Consider the following 25,026-nt stretch of genomic DNA (forward strand, 5'->3'; position numbering starts at 1 on the left):
AGCTGAGCTGGATGCCATTACTGACGAATTCAAGAAGCAAGCTTCGGATAGTTTCTCTCGATGGAGGGCTCCAATGACACTTTCGTTAGAAACAAGCTCGGTAGAAAGTGAAAGTCGGAGATGCAGTCCTTCGTGATCTTTTTTTTTTTGGGGCAAGCATCTCATTATTTGCACATTTTAGCCAAAGGAGCCGGAATGGTTCGACAGGATATTTAACTAGTGAAAAAGACGAATCAACTTGTCAGAAGCTGTACAAGATTTGTACCATCAAAAAGAGTTTTTTGTCTCTTCAGACGTAACACTTTTGTCACCAATAAGGGTTATTCAGAATAACAGGCACATTTTTTGGATCAATGCCTCGGACATTTCATGCATCATATATTTAGACATTTTGCATTTCTTATTTTCTTTGCATTTTGTTATTTTCTTTGCATTCACATTAACTAATATAAACATGTCTCATCAAGGGGAACAAATACTGGATACACCGCCTCAAGCATTGGACACACCCCATCCACATAACACTCGTTTGAAGAAGAAGAGGATGGAAGCCAGAATTACACAAATCGAGAAGAATATGTTAAAACTACAGAAGGAGCTAGAAGACAAGATAAACCAGAACAGTCGAAATACTCTGGAAACAATCACAAAGAACCAAGAGTCCTTGGTTGATCAGATCGTTGCCAAGTTAGTTGGCCTACAACAGACCAGTGCGCCCGGGGCAGATTCACCGGAAGGGGTAACTATACAACCTACCCCGCAAGTGGTTATCTCACCTGAAATCCTACCAAAACTTCGAGGGGACTCATCTGCTGCAAAAGCAAAGCCCTCGTCCTCTGTATTTAACCCTAAGAACAATCTGGGTTATTACCATGTACCGGATTTGGACGAAGAGGAAAAAGCGAGGAAGATGGAGGAAAAAATCAAACAATTGGAGGACCAAATGAATATAGTCAAAGGAGACCGTGACTACCATGAAATCGATGCAACGGAACTTAGTCTAGTCCCGGACTTGGTTCTTCCCCCGAAATTTAAGTCCCCGGAGTTCGAGAAGTTTGACGGGAATAGTTGCCCATCCGCTCACATCACCATGTTCTGCCGAAAGATGACAGGATATGGAGGAAACGACCAACTTCTGATCCACTGCTTTCAGGATAGTCTGTCGGGCTCGGCCATTCGGTGGTACAACCAGCTAAGCCGATCAAATATCAAGACCTGGAAAGACCTGGCCAAGTCATTTCTGGAACAATACAAGCATAACAATGACATAAGGCCAGATCGAGTTATGCTACAAAACATTGAAAAGAAGCATAACGAGAGTTTCAGGCAGTACGCACAAAAATGGAGGGACTTGGCTGTGCAAGTTCATCCACCGTTAGATGAAAAGGAAACCCGGAAACTTTTCGTGCAGACTCTGAAGGCTCCATACTTCGGGCATCTGGTGGCGATCACATCAGGAAGCTTTTCAGACTTGGTTATGGCCGGAGAAATGATTGAGTCGGCCATAAAACAAGGCAAGATTAAGGATGGGGAAGCCAGTAAGAAGCCTCCTATGAGGGAGAGGGATGGAGAGGTTAACAACATCAAACATTTCAGCAAAGGTGTTACAATCTCCAGCCCAAAATCAACTGCAGCTGTACCGTTAGGTACTTCTAAACAAGATTCCAGGAGGGAAAAGGAACATTTCGACTCTATTCCCATGACCTACAAAGAGCTTTATCAGCAACTTCTTGACACCCATGTAGTGTCACCATATCCAGTAGAACCCATGAAGCCCCCATACCCCAAGTGGTATGATGAGAATGCGTATTGTGAATATCACGGCGGAGTCCCAGGGCACACAATTGAGAACTGTTACGCATTCAAGAGGGTCGTACAAAAGATGCGTAACCAGAACTGGATCGACTTCAACAACTTGGGGGCATCCAAGTGAGGGACATCATTTCATCATTTGGGGCATTCTGTTTGAACTTGTTTTTTTTCTTCACTTTTTCAAATTTTTAAGAACATTTGAATAAATTTATGTTACTTTAATGATGTTAAGCAACGAATCACATTTGCAAACTTACAATTCTTTGAATATCATCTGAATTAAGAAACTCCGTAAACGATTCAAAGTTACAGACCTTTGACGGAGTAACATGATTTAAAACAAAGGACTTTGACCTCATCCAGAATATACACTCAAACGCCATATCCTGCTCTTGCAATGAACCAATATAACATTTTCCTTTCATAAGGTGCGGACAACATGGGGCATCCTTTTGCATATGACATTATTATACTTTTTATTTAAGACGTTCAGTGATGATAATGATCATCACAGATGGAATAGTCGAGTAAGTGAATCTAGTTTAGGTCAGTTGCTTGAAAATTAAACTCTAAAGATGAAATTTTTTACTTTCAATACACACCTAGACTATAACAGGTTCTTCTTGACAATCTTAAGAAATTAAATCCGTAAAACTGAGCTATTCCACTAAGGCAATTGGTTACAGAGGAAACTCGAAAGCCCTGGCTTTATGAATAGATTGTATTCAAACCATGACATTGCTCGGATACTTGGCAATTCGGTGTTTGCTCCACTGCTTTTGTCAGGCCGAAGACTTTGTGATGAGATGAACCCTTCAGTTAAGCCTGATAAAAGTGATTATAATGTTAAGTTGTCCCTCTAAAGTAATTGGTTAAACGCCCCGACTTTATGGATTCAGCTAGCCAGACAATGGAAAATTAAATCAAATTTATCTGAGCAAGAAATTTTTGGTAATGTTGGACTAAGGGAGTTAAGGAACACCTGTTATAGTCGACTACACACGAGCACTCAAGAATTTCATTTTTAGACCGATATTTTTCGCACTGCCTTTGTCGGAGGAGCCTACAAAGCTAGAACAAATGGAAGATTTCAGATGACCGAAATAAAAGGTCTAGTAATTGATCATGCTAGTTGCGTCATTTTGTCTGCACCCAATTAAAGTGCCAAAGCATGTTGCGATATTTAAAAAATGACATTTTTTACCAAAAAAACCTTAGAAAGGAGGCCAACCTAAAGCCGACTCGTCCCTTTGAACATTTGTCAAAGATTTGTAACTCTGAAAGCATTAAAAGAGCTCTTGATTCCTTTGATATTTTTTTGAACTCACATTTACAATTTGATTCAATTGCGAACAATTCTTTACTACATTTTTATCATTTCTCTCTCCTGAAACAAGAAAAAGGAGAAAAACGTTTTCAAACAGAACAATCTCAGATATGAAATGTCTGTAAAGCCCAAGCTCGAGAAGCAAATGGGGCACGATCGATTCCATGAACCAAATTGGCAGGCAAAGCACGAGACTCCATCCAAGAAATAACACATAATTTATTCATGTTGCATGAATCTTAGACATACTTAGGTGCATCACATTCATCATTTTAGCATACATAATTTTGCAGCTTTCAGAGTCAAGCTTCGACTTCAGGATGAAGGCTACTCGACTTGCAAGCACCTTTAAAGAACGATGGTGTAACTCAGCAGCAAGAAGCTACACCTCAACCGACTTTACATAACTACAGATCTCAGAACCAATTTCAGATGGGTTCGAGAACCAATTCAAATCAAATCTAGTTCGGTTCAAACTCACCATGAGCAACATGTTTTCAGTTAACACTTTCAAGCCAGATTTCAATTCCACGACGGAAGATATCCGGCTGTCAAAATTTATCAGTAGGTTTTCCCAGACCAGCTTAGGGGAACCACCGGAAGAATCATGACAGTTTTCGACCCGTAAAGGGAAGCCATTTTTAAACAAACTATTTGCAGCTTAGCTCAAGGCCAGAAGGGCTACCTGCCACCAAGACCTTCGAGTTCGACTACGCTCAGCTCCAAGGCACATCATTTGCAGAATAGCTTAAGTCGAGAAGGGCTATCTGCCAAAGACCCTTAAGTTCGATTACACTCAGCTTCAAGGGCATAACATTTACAGCATAACTCAAGGCTAGAAGGGTTATCTGTTAGCAAAGACCTTTGAGTTCGACTACGCTCAGCTCCAAGGCACATCATTTGCAGAATAGCTTAAGTCAAGAAGGGCCATCTGCCAAAGACCCCCGATTTCGATTACACTCATTTTCGAGGGCACATCATTTACAGCATAGCTCAAGGCTAGAAGGGTTATCTGTGACCAAAAGACCTTTGAGTTCGACTACGCTCAGCTCAACGGCACATCATTTGCAGCATAGCTTAAGTCGAGAAGGGCTATCTGCCAAAGACCCCCGAGTTCGATTACACTCAGCTTCGAGGGCATATCATTTGTAGCACAGCTTAAGTCTAGAAGGGTTGTCTGCTAACAAAAGACCTTTGAGTTCGACTACATTCAGCTCAACGGCACAACATTTGCAGCATAGCTTAAGTCGAGAAGGGCTATCTGCTAAAGACCTTCGAGTTCGATTATATTCAACTTAGAGGCAAATCAAGCTTACAGAATAGCTCAAGGCAAGAAGGGTTATTTGTCAATAAAATTGTCGAGTTCGAGTCGAATCAGCTCGATGACACCTCAATCACACTACTGTCTGGCTGCAATAGAGGTTTTCAAAGTCAAGAAGAACACCTGGATTAACCGTGCCTTAGTGACAAAAAAAAATCGCTTTCCGACAGCATAGCTTAAGTCGAGAAAAGCCATCTGTCGACGAAGACCTTTCGAGTTTGGTTTTATTCAGCTCAAGGGCCTATCAAACACATGGTGGAGTCAGAGAACCACTCTACAGCCAAATTTTTTAACCAAGGTCTTTAAACCAAGAAGAAGACCGAAGTTGACTACAATTGGGCAATAAAAAGCCGCATCCCGATTCAAATTTCGAACTACGGTTTCAATTCCATATTATTTCGAGATGGACTCGACTTCGCGACGGAGGGGTCATCCGTAGCTCAATTCGACAGGGAGTTATTCTTCAACTCTACTGAACGAAAATTTGTGTCTTTTTATCTTTGTCTTATTTTTCGTTCCACGAAAAAGGACAAAGAGGGGCAGCTGTAGACACTAATTTTCGAGCGGTTTGAAAATACGTATATAATATATGGTTTTTAAAACACTTTTAAAAAACTATATATTATATATATTTTCAAAACATTTTTAAAAATATATAATATGTAATTTTTGAAAAAATATTTTGAAAACATAAAACATATAATTTTTAGAGCATTTTTGAAAACTTATATATAATATATAATTTTTTAAAACATTTTTTAAAAATTATATAATTTTTAAAAGAACATTTTTAAAAATTATTAGTTTTTTGAAAAACATTTTTTAAAATTTATATATAGTATATAGTTTTTAAAAAAGAAACAGTTTTAAAATATATATTATATAGTTTTTATTTATTGTTTTTATTTATTATTATTCACCCGTTTTTATTTAATTATTTAATTATTATTATTATTTTTTTTGTTTTTTTAGGTCAATTGCTTTGGTCCAGCAACAGTCCAAATTGGGCCTGAACCAGCCCGTAGCCAACATCCAAAGGAGATAGGGTTTACGTTTAACACAGGCGGCGCACAAGGGAAAACCCTAAGACCTCATTTATGCAGCCAGATCTGGACCGTTGGATCTGACCCAATCCAACGGCCAGGAGCAATCTCAAGTGTCACCGGAAATGGAACGGTCAAACAGGCAACAAAATCGGAACAAGCACGTTCCACAACGCCAAATAGAACGCAGGTCGTAACAAGATCGGGAACGACCCCGAAATATCCGGGTTCGACCCCGAGTTCGCCGGAAATGAGCCACCAACGGTGGGGTATAAATACCCCACCAAGCCTGTCACACAGGGGGGGAACATCGAAAGCCATAGCCACAGTAAACCAAGAACGAACCAAGGGAAACCCATCAGCCAATAACAGAATCCACATACGGCCACAACCAAATGGACAGTAAACCAAACACAAAGCCATCGAACGATCGAGAAACAAAACAGTGAGACCACATCAACAATAAACCAAAGGACATCACCATCAACAACGAACCACAAGTCAAGAATAAGAGAAAAAACCTACAAACACAAACCAAGCAAAACTATTCGAAACCCACATGCAAGTATAACGCAAAAACCAGTACGCGTCGGTACAGATAAAAGCACATCGGGAAAACGAAGGATTTACCATCGGAAAGGTAAAAAATCGAACCTTGTGGCCTAGATCTACGATTGGTGGGTGGTTTTTAGGGTATTTGGGTTTAGGATTTTGGTTACCGGGAACAAGAGGAGTGTTTTGAGGGCTTTGGGTTTATCCGACCACCATCGCCGGCGGTCAGCAAGGTGGTCGGTGCGCCAGTTAGCGGCCACAGGCGACGGCCTGCGTGAGATCGGGAATATTGCATAGAGAGAATCTGGAGAGAAGCTTGTTCTCTCATTTTGAAGAGAGGGAGAGGTAAGTATGAAAATGTGAGGGTTGAATCGATCGTTGGGCTTAAGTAACATATATGTATATCACAACCAAACGTCGTCGTTTAAGCCTAGGGATTTCCGTGTTTTTCCATTCGTGGTATAACCCCCACACAAGTCCTTTCATTTTTGTAATGCTATGTCTCAGCATTTTAATAGAGTTTTGTTTTACATGATTTTGAGCATTTATTTTCAATTATTATGTTTTAGTCCATTATTACACGTTTCTGTTAGGCCTGTAAATGAACTGAACGTTCAGCGAACCGTTCATGAACCGTGCGGCGGGAAGTTCGTTTATGTGCGTTTATTTATTAAATGAACGAATATGAACAAGATTTTTTGTTCGTTTAATTAAATGAACGAACATGAACATAAGTCTCGTTCGTTCATTTACGTTCGTGAACGTTCGGTTATGTTCGTTCGGTTATGTTCGTTTATGTTTGTTCGATTATGTTCGTTTATGTTCATTCATTTATGTTTAACCTAATCTTCTTAAATCAATTTTGGTGACCAATTTGTAAGTATCTTAAAAATATTAATTAATATGATATTCTGATGACCAACTCCATAATTAATCCAATTTTATTTGGAGATTAAATCCAATATGTTAACCTGTAAGGCACCTCGCACCTATATTCATTTCCCCCTTTTTTTCCCAAACCCTAGTGTTCATTAGAGAGTGAAGACGATCACTGAAAGCTTCAAAACAAGTTATATTATAGTGCAATATGAAGTTTTACATGTTTGTTTTCATCTCTTTCTCTGTTTTATTTGGCTTAATAGTTGATATGTAAAGTTATTGCAGGTATTTTCACATCTAAAACTCAAGAAAACATCATACTTCTTTCTAGAAATAGATGGGAATATAAAGGTAACAATCGAAAGTATACGAGCATCAGTAAAAAGAAAAATATATAGAATTTACCAGAAAACAAAACAAAGGTTTCTATGCAATTTCTGAAAAAGAGTGTAATAGGAGAAAATGATTGTTCATATGTAATCATGGACCACTAAGATAAATGTTATAGCGTTAAATTAAAGTTGTGTGAATCATTTAATATCTTTAAAAGATCGATCGAAACATTTGATATCTTCAAACATTTCATCACTGCTAATCAACTCTTACGCTATTTATCACTGTAGATTTGGTTGATTTGCATTGTCGACTATTTTTCATGAAAGAACAATGGAAGGTATGGTCTCCAACGTTTATGTTCGTTTATGTTCGTGTTCATTGATGTTCGTGTTCGTTTATGTTCGTGTTCGTTTATGTTCGTGTTCGTTTATGTTTGTTTATTTATTAAATGAACGAACATGAACAAATTATATTCCTTAATAAACGAACATGAACAAAAAAAATTTTGTTCGTTTATGTTCGTGTTCGTTTATGTTCGTCTATTTATTAAATGAACGAACATGAACATACCTCCGTTCGTGTGCGTTCGGTTCATTTACAGGCCTAGTTTCTGTTATGTTTGTTAGAATTGAATTCCGATCACTATATTTGTGATATTATAATTTCAGTCACTAATTCATGTAGCACACTATGTTTGATGATTTTCAAATTTGACTCTTTAATTTATGTAAAATTTATTTTAATCACTATTTTACATTTGGTTTAATCATTATTTTAGTCCTTTTTATGTTTTATTTGTTTTTTACGTTTAATTTTTAATTTTGTATATATGTTTTTATTATTTATTATTAATTACCTCTTATTATTATTTTTTATTTCATCTCATACTTTGTTTTTCTGGTTTATTTAATATTTTTATTACTTGATCATTTTTCGTATTCTTGTATTTTATCGTTACTTTGATTTTTTTTTTTATTTGTTATTTATTTTATTCTATTTTATTTTATTTTTTATTTTTTTATTTAGTATTTATTTAGTATTCATTTGTGTTCTCTAACATTTTTAACATTGTAGAGAAGTTCTAACTGATCAAAGGTAAGTAATTTGAATCGGGTTTTTAAATTTCAATTTAAATTTTCGCCATTAAAGACAACCGGAAAATTAATTGGTACCGAAAGGGCGGTTCAAGGGTGCTAATCCTTCCTTGACCGTAACCGACTCCCGAACCCAACACGTTTCTGGTACAACGCAGATCAGGTAAGATGGTGTCCGACCCACCTAAATTCGTTTTAAAGTGGTCGGTGGCGACTCCAACCCAATTCATTTCCAAGTCGAAGCCCAATTCCGGGTCCAACCGAAAGACGGTTGCGACACTCTTTTATGTGTAATATTTCTAAATGCATTTAAGCTGGAATTGTTTTCTTGATTGATGGCTATGATAGGGCAATCCTGTTAAATGCAGAAGGCTAAATTGTCAAAATCTGTTAATTCATCACTCATTTCCTTCTATGACCAATATAATGGAATCAAGAATTAGTTTCAAGCCTTAAGTCCGTTAAGCCTTTGAAATCTGTTCACAAGGGGCCTTGTTTGCCAGTTAAAGCTCTTATTCCTCTATTTTTAATGTTATTTTTTTAAACTTTGTATAATAAGTTTATGGAATGTTAACGGTGTTGACAATCAGATTGTAGTAACTTGTGCAACTTGTATCTTTTGTGCTGAATTTTTCAGATGTGTTTTTGTTGATGCTGGAGTTGCACCCATTGACATTGAAACAAGAAAGATGAAAGAAGAGATCAAATTAAAAGAAACCCAGGCAAGAGCAGTTGCTGAGCATGGAGAGTTGGCTCTAATCAGTGTGGATGGTCCTCAAACTGCTACACAAGAAAGAATAGCATTGAGACCACCTATGTTACAGGTCCGAATTCTTATATTATTGTTATTTATTTTTGTGCTGGCTGTCGGCTGTCTCTAATATAGGTAGTACTTTGAACCTTCCTTTAACCCTTTGTGTCAGTGTTTTCTTGATCTCATTTCATTGTATTTTTGTTCCGAAGTTTCAAATTCATGTGGTTTGAGGTTTCATTTATACTTGTGCAATTTCTGATTGTTAGCCGTATTTTTCCTTCAAAGTTCCTTGCACAAGTTAACTACAGATGAAGTCTATGTTCCTCTAATCCTTTGTTTTTCTTGAAATACCCATAACTGACACATACCGGACTATGCAATGGGGATATGATCCTTTGTGGGCTCTCCGAACGCATGGAAATCTTGAGAAAATTGAACATACCATGTCAGACACATACCAATATCTAACACTCACAACCAAGTTCGAGTAACATAGGGTAAAATTTATAATGATGTTGAATATTATCTAATATCCCCCACCAATCCATCCTCATCATTACACCAAAAGAAAAAAAAAGAAAAACGAAATGAATTTATTGGTGGCAAAATAATCCAAGTATTTGATGAGAGGTGCTTTACGGCTCTTCTTGGTATGAAGGATTGAAAATCTATTAATATAATGGTTAAGCTACAAAGTAAGAAAGTGGTTATGAATCTTACCCATTTGATTAACAAATTTTCCATCCTCACTCTTAACCCATCCTTAATACCAAGCAAAGCCTAAATGTTTGCAATTGCATGTTTCCTTGATAGAAAAAGCCAACTTCAGAATTACTTAAAGATTTTCAATATGTTAACTATTCATTATTTAAATAGCTGATATAATTTGGTGTTGTTGCTCATTTGTTCAAGTTATTGTACAACTAGTTGAAGAACATAATAAGGATATTGCATTCTAATAGCTTGCAACAATTTCTTTCTCCATAATTAGTTCTCTCTCTCGTGTACAAGAGTTAAATGGATAATTCAGGATGTTAGGCCTTAATACTTTTGTGCTACTTCAAATCTGATTAAGGGTTCCTTTTTTCCCCCATTTCAATGTGGGTTGCTGTCAGGTGGTACGGTTAGCTTCTTTCCAGCATGCTCCTTCTGTGCCACCTTTCTTGTCATTGCCTAAACAGTATAAAGTTGACGGGGATGATGCAACAATGCTGAAAGAGATGGAAGAAAGAAAGGTTAATGAAATTGCTGTTGGTGGTGGTGGAGTCTCAGTAGCAGTTACTCGTTTTCCAACTGAGCAGAAACGACCCATGGGACCACTTATTGTGGTTGGTGTAAGAGATGGCGTCCTTTGGCTTATTGATAGGTACCTTGGCGTGCACTCAGAAATTCATTGGCTTGCCAATGGATTTTATCAGTGTACTTATTAATTTGCCCCCCCTTCCCCATTTTTCTTTTTATCTGTTTTGTGATCGTCCTTTTCTTTTATTGCATAACCGAGGGATGAATTTGGCACAGTGCATAGTTGAAAACCTCTTCCTGTCTTAATTTAGTCCATTACTTGCTTTTAGAATCCGGAATTGTTGTATTTTACTTGTTTACCTCTGATTATTGCTGCCTTTTTCTATTGATAGGCATGTTTGTTTGATGGCGGTGTGCCATTATATATAATTCTTACACTAGTTTTCTTGTGTTGCTTTGAAACTATTATCCATTTATATATATATATATACACCTTATCTTTTATGTTTTTATGGTATCACTTTTCCAGCATTCACCTCCATCCGCTACTTTCTCGTGATGTATATACCTAGCAAGCCTGTAACTTGTGGTTGCATGATTATATAAATGATTCATATAAGAAGTTTTTTGGGCAGGTTCCTTGATTCGAAATACCAAATCCTTTTCATATCATGCACTATATTCATGTAGAACACAGCTGCATTCATATAGCATAGTAATTTAAATTATCGAATATAGATTTATGTTAAAAATGACCATTGTAGGTACATGACCGCCCATGCCTTATCTCTGAGTCATCCTGGCATTCGGTGTCGGTGTCTTGCTGCTTATGGAGATGCAGTTAGTGCAGTGAAATGGTATAAACAATTTTATTTTCTATTTCTGATGAGACTACAATTTTATGTGATCTCATATTATTTTCATCTCCAGGGCTAGTTGGCTTGGCAGAGAACATCATGATGATTTAGCACAATTTCTGCTTGGAATGGGCTATGCTACCGAAGCACTTCATTTACCTGGGATATCTAAGAGGTTTCCTTTGCCTTCTTTTTTTTTGTTTATGATTCTTCTATGTTTATATTAGTGCCTATGGCTGGTGTTTTACGATTTCAACTTTGAAACAAATTTCTAATTCTTTCATCAAATTTATACATTAGGTTGATCCCTCTCTTAGACAAACACTTGCATTTACATTCTTGCTTGCTTTCTGTTTGCTTACATTGGTGCATGGCTACTTTAACACATGGGTTAGAAGTCTATGCATTTACATTCGCTTGTATTTTCTGCATTATTGTACGTTGACACATGTTTTTTTTAATTATTTTTGTTTGTGTTTGGTTGGGGGAGGAGGGACCAGATTGGATGGGGTACTGTTACATGAGATTGTGGGGAATAAAAGGATCAAATGGAAAAATAGGCAATCGTCGAACCCCTCAATTTGACAGCAGGATATGGTTTTTCCTTCTTTGAGCCAATTTTAATCAAGCACTGAGGATAAAGTAGTTCTTGGACATCGAATCAGATAGGTTTACAAGAGAGTAGAAACGCCACTGCCTTAAGAGTTCTTTTTTCCCTTTCTTTTTTCTGGAAAAAGTAGGGAATAAAGGAAGGAATTTCTGGAACAGAGAAGTTTTCTCTTCTTATTTTTCTTGTTATTTTGAATACACTGGGTCAAACCTATTAAAATAGGCAGATTACAATATAAATACAATCCTACTCTAAATACTAATTTAGAGTTCTGTTAGGAGTTAACTTTTCTAGTCAAACTGACATTCTATCTAATCTTATACTTAGATAAGATATAGAGTACAAGTTATAAATAACAAAAAAAACTTAATTTCTGATTTATTAGGACTTTATACGACTATAATCTACATGGAGTTTGTTTGTAAACTAGTTAAATTAAAATTTAATATCATTTCCGTAAGATATTTTATGCCACATTAATACCATGCCAAATTAAAATATTAAAAACTTATACATGGCCTTGCTATCTTAGTTTTAAAAGGCGTAGTCATGGAGCCTTGGAGCAACCATTATCCACTAGTTCATTCTTAAAGCGCTTAATCTTCTCCTCACACTCTGTTCCTTCTTTATTGCTTGTCCCTTCCTCAAGAGTCAAGATTCATTTCATCGATTCACAAGACCCTAGTTTCCAAAGCATTTTAATTCAGAGTTAAAATTACCCTAATTTTGATAAGAACATGTGGATATAGGACAATCATAGATGGTTACCACATGGAACGATAACTTGTGGAAGGGTCACCAACCTTTGGGGCGTAGATCAAATCTCGACTTAAGTATAAAACTTACCTTTGGAGCGTCATTGATCTTTTGGGTTAAATAGAGACTGATATTTAAAAATCACATCTTTAAGATATATTTACGTCTTACCATAAATTCACTTGGAATGGTTCGCGAGTCAATTACGTATGAGAAAAGATAAGCACCCCTACAATGCCCAGAAAGCCGGTTAGCCGGTTATAGTGGAATTTATAAATTTATGCTTACATTTAACATGTGGTACTTGTAAAAAGGACCAAATACCAATTCATATATATAATATATATATTAAAAATATATCCTACTCCCTCTGTCCCGTTTAAATTGTCTCTTATTGATATTTTTCTGTCAAATTTTTTGAACTTTGACTTATTATTTTATTATTGATAAAAATCTGAATATATATATATATATATATATATATATATATATATATATATATATATATTTAGAAACCTTTAATCAAGTAGTTTTGAAAAATTGGGTAATTTTTGTCGTTGCTTAGGCAGGTTTGTAAGCCTTAAGAGCAAAGTACCCTCAGGACTGTTTTTAAGTTTTATGTAGTTTGCAAGAGTGTTTTTAAGCCTTATGTATCTGGTTTATTATCAATAAATTGATGCACTCTTTTCCTCCTTCCGCTAGTTGGTCCTAGCTTTAGGGCAGAGGACCACTATGAGGGAGGTTTTTAATGAGGCATCCTATTCCTATTAAAAAAAATATTTAAAATAATCATGGTCAAAGTTTAAAAATTTTGACTTTTAAAAAGTCAATAAGAGACATTCTTAGTGGGGCGGAGATAGTATAAGATAATAAAAATATACTACTAGATAAAATTATAGAGACTATTATCTAATATTTCCAAAAAAATCATGTAATATAACATACCATATAAAATATACACAAAGTAATATTAAACTTTAAATATAAAAATATATATAATCACAATATAGTAATAAATAAAGGCACAATAAAAATAATATCATTGTATCTATTAGTTAAAGCAAAATATCATATATATAATTATTTTAGAAAAAAATACTAATAATATGGGTCAAACGATGTACCAAAGTTCAAACTTAATCGAATGAATATTTATATTCATGAATCGAGTTTCATCTGTAGCCTACTATATTCTGGTTCGGGTTGGATCTACTTTGACGGTTTACTTTCTGACAAACTTCAAGAGTCAAACGAGATATTCTACAATTCACACCAAGAGAAACCAAATGCAAAGAAAAACAAGAGCAAGAGAAATATATATCAAATGCTTACTTTTATTATTTAGGAGTGAATAATAAATCTTTTTTTTTATTTTTGTGTTTCAAGAAAAAAAAAAGTGTGTTCGGATCTTGGTAGCGAACACAAACCAATAGTTGCTGAAAACATTTAGAGATTGGTAAAAAAATAACGAGATTTATCGTTTAGTCAAGATACAATATAAATTGTTGTTCAAATCATATATATCCATATTCTTTAAGGGATCGAATCATATTAAAATATGCGGATTTCCTCCCCATTGATGCACAAAATGCTACCTTTAGATGGAATTTAAATTGCATATACAAATTTTTTCTCATGTGGGGATTTTCATCTTTCTCTAGCTCATAGATATATGCTTGGACCACTTTTTCTTGGTGTAGAGCTCGTGTAACTTTTGTTTTGTTCCTTCAATCTCAAAAGATATAAATCCTATTAGTTTTGACTGAATCAACGTCAACAACCATGGATTTTGTTAACTTAAGAAAAGCTCCCTTTATTGCATTAAGCTTCGCATATTCTTTTAATCCGATGCATTGAATTTTCTGTTAACATATAGGGTGGCAATTTTTTTTCTCCATTTTTTGAGTTTCTTATGTCAATTTGCTTATGTTGCTTTTGACATGGCTCAAATAATAATGGAAATTTGCAAGGTAACTATAGGCTCCAATAAACTTCTAAAGATCTCCTAGAGTTTTACTAAATTAAAATCAACATCAACAACAACTGCCACAATTTTCACAATATCAGCTAAAGCTTTGGGCGTTTTCATTGATCCACTGAACCATCTTTTGGACTATCTTCTCCACCGATCCAATGGGTCAATGAAAGCACCCAAAGTTTTAGTTGATATTGTGGAATCTGTGGCAGTTGCTATTTATATTGATGCTGATTTTAATTTGGTAACACATTAGAAGATCCTTAGAGGTCTATTGGAGCCTTAGTTACCTTGGAAGATTTGCAGCAACAACCTTTACTCGTGACATTATTGTTTGAGATATGTCAAAAACAACGAAAGCAAGTTGACATAAGACATTCAAGAAATGGAGAATCATTGTATATGTTGACAACGAGTTCATTGCATCGGATTCGTCGGCTCAAAAGAATATTGGCAAGCTTAATGTGGTAAAGCAAAAGTTGACGTTTATTCATTCAGATTGATGAGATTTGAGTCTTTTGAGATTAAATGAGTAAAGTAAAAGTTGTAGGAGCTCTGCACCAAGAAAAAGTAGTCCAAGCCTGTGAACTAGAGAAATTCGTATCCGTAGTTAAAATTCTAACAAAAGGTTACCTGGTTTGCATCAATGGGGAGGAAAAATCCCAGTAAAAGAAACAGAAACTCTGCAGCTTCTAATATGATTCGATCCCACCAAGAATTTGGATATTTGTGATTTGGCCAATAATTTGTATCATATCACTACTAATCTCGTTATTTTTTTTCGATCTCTAGATATTTTCAGCATTTATTGATTTGTGTTCGCTACCAAGATCTCAAAAATTGATTGCCAAAATACAAAAGTTCATCTCCAAGGTCTGGGAACACTTTTGTTGTTCGAAACACAGAAAAACAAAAAAAAATCATTCATTACTCTTGAATAATAAAGCAATCATTTGTTCTATATTTCTCTTGTTCTTTTCTTTATCTTTGGTTTCTCTTGGTGTGGATTGTAAAATATCTCATCTGACTCTTGAAATTTGTTCAGAAGTAGGTCGTCAAAATAGATTCAACCCTAACTAGATTATACTAGGCTAAAGATAAAATTCAGTTTGTGAATACAAACATTCATTAGATTATGTTCTATCTCTAGTACATCTTTTGACCCATATTATCATATTATTATTATATTTTTTCTAAAATAATTATATATATATTTTTACTTTAACTAATAGATACTATGATATTGTTTTTATTGTGGATTTATTACTATATTTTGATTATACATATTTTTATATTTAAAGTTTAATACTAATTTGTTTATATTTTAAATATATTGCATGATTTTTGTGAAAATATTAGATGATAATATTTATTATTTTACCTAGTAGTATATTTTTATTATCTTATAAGCTATATTTTTAGTGTATATATTATTTATATACATGTGAATTGGTATTTTTCTCTTTTTTATAAGTAAAATGATCACATTTTAAATGTACAAACGAATTTGTAAATTTCACTATTAAAACAACTTATAATCATTTTGGTTTAAACTCCTCCTTCCGCTGATTAAGGAGCTTACCCCTAAGCTCCTTTAACCAAGAATGGGGTTTTTAACGAGGCCTTCCATTCCTATCAAAAAAAAAATCTTAACCCAAAATTTTGGTGGCGACTCCAAAGGTAAGTTTTTCACTTGAGTCGAGATTCTATTTGTGCATAAGGACTGTTTTGACAGCTTGACGACTCCGTTGGGGACATTAGAGAGCTAGGCCATGATCGGTCATTTGTTTTGGTTAGTGAAAATTGAATGTTCTAACTCAATTTAGCTCATCAATCTCGACACTTGTCAAAGAGCTATAATTTTTGAAAAATTAAAATGAGTGATTAATTTATTTGATATTCAGTGAACTGATAATTTGTTTCAATTGTGAGGTGTATCATTTTGTTTTTCTAAGAACTTTACATCGAACTTTGTCACCGTGTGAAAAATAATATATTCAGACAAGAAAGTCTCTTTGGAGAATGAAAAGTTGTCTTGGAAACTGACAGGACAATCTCTTGCATCTTCTTGCATATTTTGACATGTTTCTCTATCCGATATTTTTTTTTGGCATAGTTGGCTCTGAATATCAATTTTTAGGATTTTGTGTTTTAAATTAATGATTCAGCTCATTATAGGGAGACCAAAACCTTTAGGAGTCGTTGGAGGGAGACCAAAACCTTTACAACTCGTTAAAAGAGAGACCAATATATTTTTGGATTTTGGATAAAATTCTGACTTAGGGTTATTTCATACTTTTAATTAAGGACCGAACTCATTACATAAAGAAGAAAACTATTCTTAAAAAGAAAATAAATCAACTGAAATAATAATTAAAAAAAACATCATCAATAATCCTATAGAAAGAAATAAAAGCACAACTGTAAGTTTTATTTACAATAACCTAAGCCTTAATTAAATAGCCCAAATTAAGGGCCTTTCCTATTATAGATTTGGCCCATAACATCTACCCACCATACTAGTATCATCTTCTTTTGCACGACCAAAAGTAGCATAATGAGAAATGAATGTGAAGTATCTCCATTATTGATTCTGCTGTTTGCTTTAGAAAGTAGTGGAAGAAATTCATGGTTGAAGGGATGTGATTGTTTTTCTATTGAAGAAAGCAGTCTCCGCGAGTCTATATATTTTCCCCTTTTTCATGTTTATAACAATTAGAGTTCAGTGAGACTTCTCTGTTATTCTTAGATTGTGTTATTATCCTTGATATCTTCAATCACATTGTTACCCTGATTTTACAGGTTGGAGTTTGATTTAGCCATGAAGAGTAATGATTTGAAAAGAGCTCTGCAGTGTCTTCTTACAATGAGTAATAGCAGGGACATTGGACAGGATAATCCAGGTCTTGATTTGAATGATATACTTAATTTAACTGCTAAGAAGGAAACTCTGGTCGAGGCATTTCAAGGAATAGTAAAATTTGCGAAGGAGTTTTTGGACCTTATTGATGCTGCCGATGCCACTGCCCAGGCTGACATTGCTCGTGAAGCACTTAAAAGATTAGCTACTGCTGGTTCAGTGAAAGGAGCTTTACAGGATCACGAGTTAAGAGGGCTTGCTCTTCGCCTTGCAAATCATGGAGAGTTGACACGACTCAATGTAAGTTGCAATCTTCGTATCTTCTTTTCTTAAATGATTATTTGAGCTGTGTGATACTTGTTAATTGGTTTTATGAATTCTATTCTACGTAAATGCTTGATTGCAATTTCCCTTTGTCATATTAAAACTGTCTTGCATGCCTTGATTTGACTTTCCCAAACTTAACCTTAAATGTCTTCCTAAATTTGTATGTGTATATATTTAAATACTATATTTTGCCAACCCTTAATTTTTGTATTTAGTTGAAGCTAATTCTAATTTTGTTATACATGATAATATGAGTGTCCTCATTGTTAGGCAAGTACCTTGTTTAAGGAAATTAGGAAGCTATCATCTCTACTAAATTACTTGTACTGTTTTAGTACTAGTTTTTTTTATCACTTTATCTGTTTTAAATATTCAAAATACTGTTCATCCAACCCTCTTTTTTTCTCTGTAATTTTTATCTAATGCTACCCGGGGGGGGAATCATTAACCACCATTAATATTCTATTATGGAAAAGCTCCTTTGCTCTTTGACATATTGTCATTGAATTTGAATTCAGTTGCATTCTAAAACTTAAAGTCTCATAACTCATAAGTGTACTAAATTTTGTGTTTAACTTTTGAATTATTTATTACCGAAAGTCCCTTCATTGCGTGGCTAGAGTAATTGGCATGGCAGATGTATATAGTTTAATTCTTGTGTGATTGAAGAAAGTCTGCATGATTGCAGGGTTTAGTAAATAACTTGATCTCCCTTGGTTTGGGACGTGAAGCAGCATTTTCGGCTGCGGTTTTGGGAGACAATGCTCTTATGGAGAAGGCTTGGCAGGATACCGGGATGCTTGCAGAGGCTGTGCTCCACGCACATGTATGATTCGGTTAATGTAGAGAATTTATTCTTGAACTAAAGCTCCTTTCTTATATTCTGACCACTCTAAAAATTGTTCCAGGCTCATGGGAGACCTACATTGAAGAACTTGGTTGAGTCTTGGAACAAAATGTTACAGAAGGAGGTGGAGCACACTCCATCAGCAAAAACAGATGCTACAGCTGCATTTTTGGCTTCTCTGGAGGAGCCCAAACTTACAAGTTTTTCAGAGGCAGGGAAGAAACCACCGATTGAGATCCTTCCTCCGGGAATGTCAGCACTCTCAGCTTCAATTACAAATAAAAAGAAACCTGCTCCGGTGACACAGGCTTCACAGGAGCAAATCAAACCATTGGCATTAGAAGCACCTCCAAGTGGACAGGCTGAAATGCCTATTGGTGCAGCACCTCCCACCACATCAGATGCAGTACCAGGCACATCAATAGGAGCACAGCCTTCTGATGCACCAGCTGTGACACTAGGCACGCCAATCGGAGAAGCAACTCCTGTTGCACCAGCTGGAACAGAAGCAGGTGCACCACCCATAGCAGAAGCAAGTGAACCTCCGCTAGAAGAAAAATCTCCTGATTCATCATCCGGGAGCAATCCAGACATGACTCCTTATGCGGAAACGAATGCAACAACATCTGCAACTGGCACAACAGTGCCAGATATAACTGTGACTGATAAACCATTGGCAGAGATGTCACCTGTTACACCAGAAAACCAGGAAACAAGTGCTTCAGCTACATTAACGAGTCAACCATTTGCTTGAGTCTATTGGGACTACCACATTATGGTTCATAGCGATTCTTTCGAGTCTTGGGAATTGTAGTTCAATTTCATTCGTCACGTGAACTGTTGTGCTTTTGAATTTGAATTTCGAAAGGCATCGGTGTGAATATCTGTACTCTCGATCAAGGGGGAGGAGAAATACCTTTTAGATGATACTAGAGATTATTTCGTGCGCTGCATTTGAAGCGAAATTTTATTTCCCAGAACTGCTCAAGAGCCGTCCATCTGATTAGATTTTTGGATTATGTTGTAGAATGATTGTACTATTAGTGAGGCTGAAGATTTGTTTTGAATTTTTTTTATTAACAATTTTTGTAATTGACTTCAGCAATTTAATATACCTATTTTGATATAAATAACTGCTTAAAAATAAAAAATATATATAATTTCAATATTTTATAATTAAACCATAATTAACACAGCCGCGTCAATGGAAAAGGAAACGGGAGCCCAGTAGCATCGACTTGGTTAATTGCGTTTTATAATATCAGATAAAGTGATGATTGGTAGGTTTAGTGAATAGTTTTAATTAATTCTTATTTATGTTGATCACTAAAGCACACCTCCGCTATAAACCATCCACATTCCTAAAGTTACCGGAATCACAATCGGAGTCGCTTATTGCCTATGGTTGTTGATCACTTTGTCAATCAACAATTTAGACCTTACATCATTGGGACCACTTTGTCAATTAACAATTTAGTGTGATCAATTGAGCTGCAGTAACATTGAATATTATTCTCTTTAAAATTTGATCTTTAAAATTTATGGTGTAAGAATCTATATTGTTTTTTAAAATAACTCGTAAGATTCTCGGAAACGTAAACTGTATTAGACAAAAAAAATATTGTTAAAATGAGAGTAAAAAATGAAATATAAATTTGGGCGTGGATTAAGCTGTAAATAAAATTACAGTGAAAGGATGTTAAGTTTGAGAAATAATGAATTTAAGTTTGTAAATTTATATTCGATTGAGTTCTAAAATTTATTTTCTTTAAATGTCGAGTTTGAAAATTAATGAACTGCGGGTCGTCAACAGACAAAGTTGGTCGTTTGAAAATTCCATTCCCCACTTCTCACTCTTTCAGTGTATACAAACCACATATGATCCCTGTCAGACCAGACCAGTTTCCCCGGGCCCACCCCGTTTCTTTTGTCTTCCGATCATCGTGCTTGTCTATACATTTCTAACGTCACCTGGTTCTTTTTCTTTAGCAATTCCCCGTTGCTTTGCAGCCCATCGCTTTTCTTTTTCTCTCTCTCTTCTTTTCCTTCATTCTACTGCTTTGCTTTACTCTCCCTCTCTCTTTTGCTTTGCAGACGAGGGGGGCTTAGATTACTCAACCTCTTCTCACTCAAATTGCTGCAAAGTTTGGACTTTTAACTTGTTCAGCTCTGTGTTGTCTCTTTGGTTTTAAGGTTTTCATTTTTGTTTTCTGATTTCTTGTTTTCCTTGGGGTTTGTGATTGAATATGGGGTGGTGGTGTATTAGAGTGAATATGGGGATTGTATGTTTGTTGACGATGGTGTGGTGTGGGAAGGGGATTGGTGTGAACTGGGGAACACAGGCATCCCACCCGCTGCCACCGGAGACGGTGGTGAGGATGCTGAGAGAGAATGGAATTCAAAAAGTGAAGCTTTTCGACGCGGATTATGCTATACTCAAGGCTCTGGGTAAGACGGGGATCGAGGTCATGGTGGGAATCCCCAATGACATGCTTGCTTCCGTCGGTGGCAGCATGAAAGCTGCTGAGAAATGGGTTGCCAAAAATGTCTCGCAACATATCTCCTCCAACAATGTCAACGTCAGGTCACCTTTCTTTTTTTCTTTCTTTTTCTCTTCATTTCATGAGACCCTTCTTGCCTAATTGCTTTCCGGATTCTGTTAAGTTAGAGTTCGATTCGAATTTGTTTTGATTCGAATTTATTAAGAAAGTAGGAAATATAGTTTGATTTAAAGTGGAAAGTTTGTTCTATTTTATTTTATGTTGATTGAGAGTAATAAAAATAGTTTGAATAGATTTCTTGCTATGCAAGTTTCCTTTCAATCAATGAACCATCCTCATAAATATATACTAGAGATTAGCGGCTTTGTTTTCAGTCGGTTATGTTCATCGTTGTTACGATCATAATATATGATATTGCAGTTATTGTGGGTATGTAGTTGTATTTTTTTATTAAATTCGTCAAACTTATTGTAAAACATAATACTTCTAATTGTAGCAACAAACTGTTAGATTTTTTTAAAATTCTTGTCACATAACAGTAACAGGAATAACGGTTCGTTATTGTTGTAATTGACCGTTACTTGTTAAATTGAGACTGTGATCCACCGTTATTGGAGTGAATTCGCTTCACACTACTATATAACAACCGCTATTATGTTATCAGACCATTTTAGAGTTAGATGATAAGTTATTTCTCTAAATCCTCTTGTATTTTTCTATTACTAATATTAGTGAAAATTTTCATCTTATGTCCATGATTTTTCCTGAAAAGATTTTTATATAAAATTTTAGTGTATATTTTATTGTACAGTCATTATGTTTTAACATATTACTTGAGTCTGGTGCTGAATTAAACTTTGATGGTCTTTCTGAATTTAACTATCATTTCTCATACAAATATGTCCTTTTGATTCCGATAAACTGATTACACTTACTCTAACAATATAGGTCTGTATGTATATAGAGCTGGCGTATATATATAAGATTGATGGTCTAAGATATTAATTTTGGTGTAGTCGAGGTTGCCTGGTTCCATTCTCTAATTTTCATTACATTCTTTACAGATATGTTGCTGTTGGTAATGAACCATTCCTAGAGACTTATAATGGAAGCTACATTCAGATAACCCTCCCTGCTCTTAACAATATCCAGTCTGCCCTGATCAAAGCTGGGATCGGCAGCCAAGTAAAGGTTACCGTTCCGCTCAATGCCGATGTTTATGCGAGTTCGAATAACTATCCATCTGGGGGTGACTTCCGTAAAGATATCTTTGACCCCGTGATTAAAATTGTCAAGTTCTTGAATGACATTAATTCTCCCTTCACAGTCAATATCTATCCATTTATAAGCCTCTATACCGATTCCAATTTTCCGGTTGAGTATGCATTCTTCGATGGCAATGCATTGCCACTAAACGATGGTGGGACGTTGTATTACAACATGTTCGATGCTAATCTCGATACCCTTACACACGCGTTAGGGAAGAATGGATTCGGAAATTTACAGATTATAGTTGGGGAGATCGGGTGGCCTACTGACGGGGACCGAAATGCTAACATAGAATACGCTCGACGTTTCAATCAAGGTTTAATGACTCATATTTCTGGAGGGAAAGGAACCCCGATGAGACCGGGACCTATAGATGCATATCTGTTTAGCTTGATCGACGAGGATGAAAAAAGCATTGATCCGGAAAATTTCGAACGCCACTGGGGTTTTTTTTATTTCGATGGACAGGTTAAATACCCTCTCAACCTTGGCACTACAAATAGTGGAGCTTTGGTCCCTGCAAAAGGTGTACATTACTTGGAAAAGAAGTGGTGTGTGATGAAGCCTACAGTCAGACTCGATGACCCACAAGTGCAACCGAGTGTGAGCTATGCATGTGGGCTGGCTGACTGCACCAGCCTCGGTTACGGTACATCTTGTGGGAATCTAGACGCTAGGGGAACATTTCTTATGCCTTTAACAGCTATTTTCAGAAGAATAACCAGCTCGAAGTGGCCTGCAAATTTCCGAATGTATCGATGATCACGAATACAGATCCGACCCCTGCGGTGGGAAGTTGCAAATTTCCTGTAATGATCCGGCCGTATTATGAATCCGGCAGTCGTCGGTTTTGGTGTGGGCAGAAGCCATTGGGTTTGGTTTCTGTTCTTGTTCTTATTTTGGTAACCTTTACGTGGTTTTGAAGGATAAATGTTATATAGAAGGTGCAGTTCAAATCATGGATTTAAATTATAATTACGGTCGCGTTTTTAGTTGTGTTGTGTTTATCGTAAGCGGACACAACAAGTATAATTGTGGTAATTACAGATATCACGATCATACAATAACGATTTCGTATAATACCATTATGATTATATAAAAACTGTTATTATGATAACGAACCCCTATTTAAATCCATGGTTGAAGTTTGAATTTGACTGTCCATAAGGCAAACTGTGAATTTGTCTTCTTTAGTTTATGTGTATATGAATTTGTCATCTTTTCTGATTTCTTTCATGTACCCAAGAATTTTATTTTTATTTTTATCTTCAAGTTTATATTGTGTCTTTCATTTAGGTCAAATTTAGTTACTGTTCCTTGAGTTAGCTAAAAAAGAACTGTGGATTTAACCATTTTCAAACCATTGAAGGTCAATTTTGCTATTATTTTCTCTTGTTATATAAAATACAGATTTAGTTTAGTCAAAAATAAAATACAGATTTAGTGTTTATCGGTTTATTGGAGGCACGTGTATATACGTATTTAATTAATTTTTTATTAATTATATATTTATTTCTTTTAATTAATGTAATTAATTATTATTTAATGATATCTTAAATAATTTCAGTAGGTCAAATCATGACGATGTGAATAGAATATATTGGATTAGAAGAGTTACTCTCATAACGAGTCTCTACAATATCCAATCTAAATGAGTCGATCAATATATTATATACTAGTCATCTAGAATAAAAAAGGAGCATACAAGAAAATTGTTAAAAATTCAACCTAATAACTCGAACAATTGATAGATACAAACATCTATCATTATCGATGATGATAAAAACATCATCATCATTAACATAAAAATACAAATAACAATCATAACACATTGATAGACTGATATTATCACAGCTTTATCGTAAACTATTGTTGAATTAATATTTTTGTAAAATTGATATTGGTCTTAATTGAATTTATAAAAAATAATTCAAAGACCAAATTAACTTGAAAAATATGTTTTAAATGTTTTCTAATTTAGTCGAACCTTTTCAAAAATATACTCGATCGTTTTCGCACTTTAAAGATGTGTTTCCAAGCTTTTTTGGCTCAAAGGATCTATCCCTTTGACCAAATTATCGACCCCCTTGTAAAAAGATCATTCCTTTGGATTCCAGAAAGTTTGAGATCTATCTCTTCACAAAAGTATCGATCCCTCAAGGAAAAGGATCGATCTCTTTATCAAAATGATCGATCCATTCTCCTAAATGATCAATCCCTTTCTTGCAACGGTTGAATTATTTGAAAAATGATCGATCCCTTTCACAAAAGGATTGATTCTTTATGCATTAAATACTGTTTTTTGTTGTAGGTAACGTCTATAATGATTCCCAACGACTCCAAACAGTTAGAATTGACAAAGAAAGTATAAATTAAAGGTCAAAGCATCATACGGTCAACAAAAATCATATTGAACAAATATACCAACATCAAAGAATTCCTTTGTGCTTAATTTCTCAATCTTTTCATTGTAACATACTTGTGAGCTTTATTGTTTAATTTGCTCAAGTGTAATATAGGTTATTGTCATGACATGACTTAATTTCTTTGAAACGATATTGGTTTAGCATAATTATTTACCTTGGTGGTGGCAAAAAAATATGCACTAAGCTTGTGGTCTTGGTGGTAAGTTTTTACATGATTTACTCATGGTGATGATGGCCC

General features: G+C 35.2%; 1 protein-coding gene and 1 pseudogene across 1 annotated transcript in view; both read left to right on the top strand.

Annotated features, from left to right (window-relative positions):
* The window catches only part of LOC120150435, a 56,012-nt gene extending 36,395 nt beyond the window's left edge, over positions 1 to 19,617 (top strand). The window contains exons 14-22 of the mRNA XM_039163124.1: positions 9,002 to 9,188; positions 10,234 to 10,484; positions 11,125 to 11,217; positions 11,291 to 11,392; positions 17,361 to 17,718; positions 18,434 to 18,571; positions 18,654 to 19,303; positions 19,351 to 19,460; positions 19,494 to 19,617. Of these exons, the coding sequence (XP_039019055.1) occupies positions 9,002 to 9,188; positions 10,234 to 10,484; positions 11,125 to 11,217; positions 11,291 to 11,392; positions 17,361 to 17,718; positions 18,434 to 18,571; positions 18,654 to 19,303; positions 19,351 to 19,378 (1,807 nt within the window). The 3' untranslated portion in view covers positions 19,379 to 19,460; positions 19,494 to 19,617. The remainder of the gene's footprint in view (positions 1 to 9,001; positions 9,189 to 10,233; positions 10,485 to 11,124; positions 11,218 to 11,290; positions 11,393 to 17,360; positions 17,719 to 18,433; positions 18,572 to 18,653; positions 19,304 to 19,350; positions 19,461 to 19,493) is intronic.
* Positions 19,618 to 20,810: 1,193 nt separating this feature from the next.
* On the top strand, positions 20,811 to 23,315 carry LOC120150404 (annotated as a pseudogene).
* The last annotated feature ends 1,711 nt before the right edge of the window (positions 23,316 to 25,026 follow it).

Source organism: Hibiscus syriacus, unplaced genomic scaffold (genome assembly GCF_006381635.1).
Source record: "Hibiscus syriacus cultivar Baekdansim isolate YM2019G1 unplaced genomic scaffold, ASM638163v2 tig00111022_pilon, whole genome shotgun sequence".
Taxonomy (NCBI): domain Eukaryota; kingdom Viridiplantae; phylum Streptophyta; class Magnoliopsida; order Malvales; family Malvaceae; genus Hibiscus; species Hibiscus syriacus.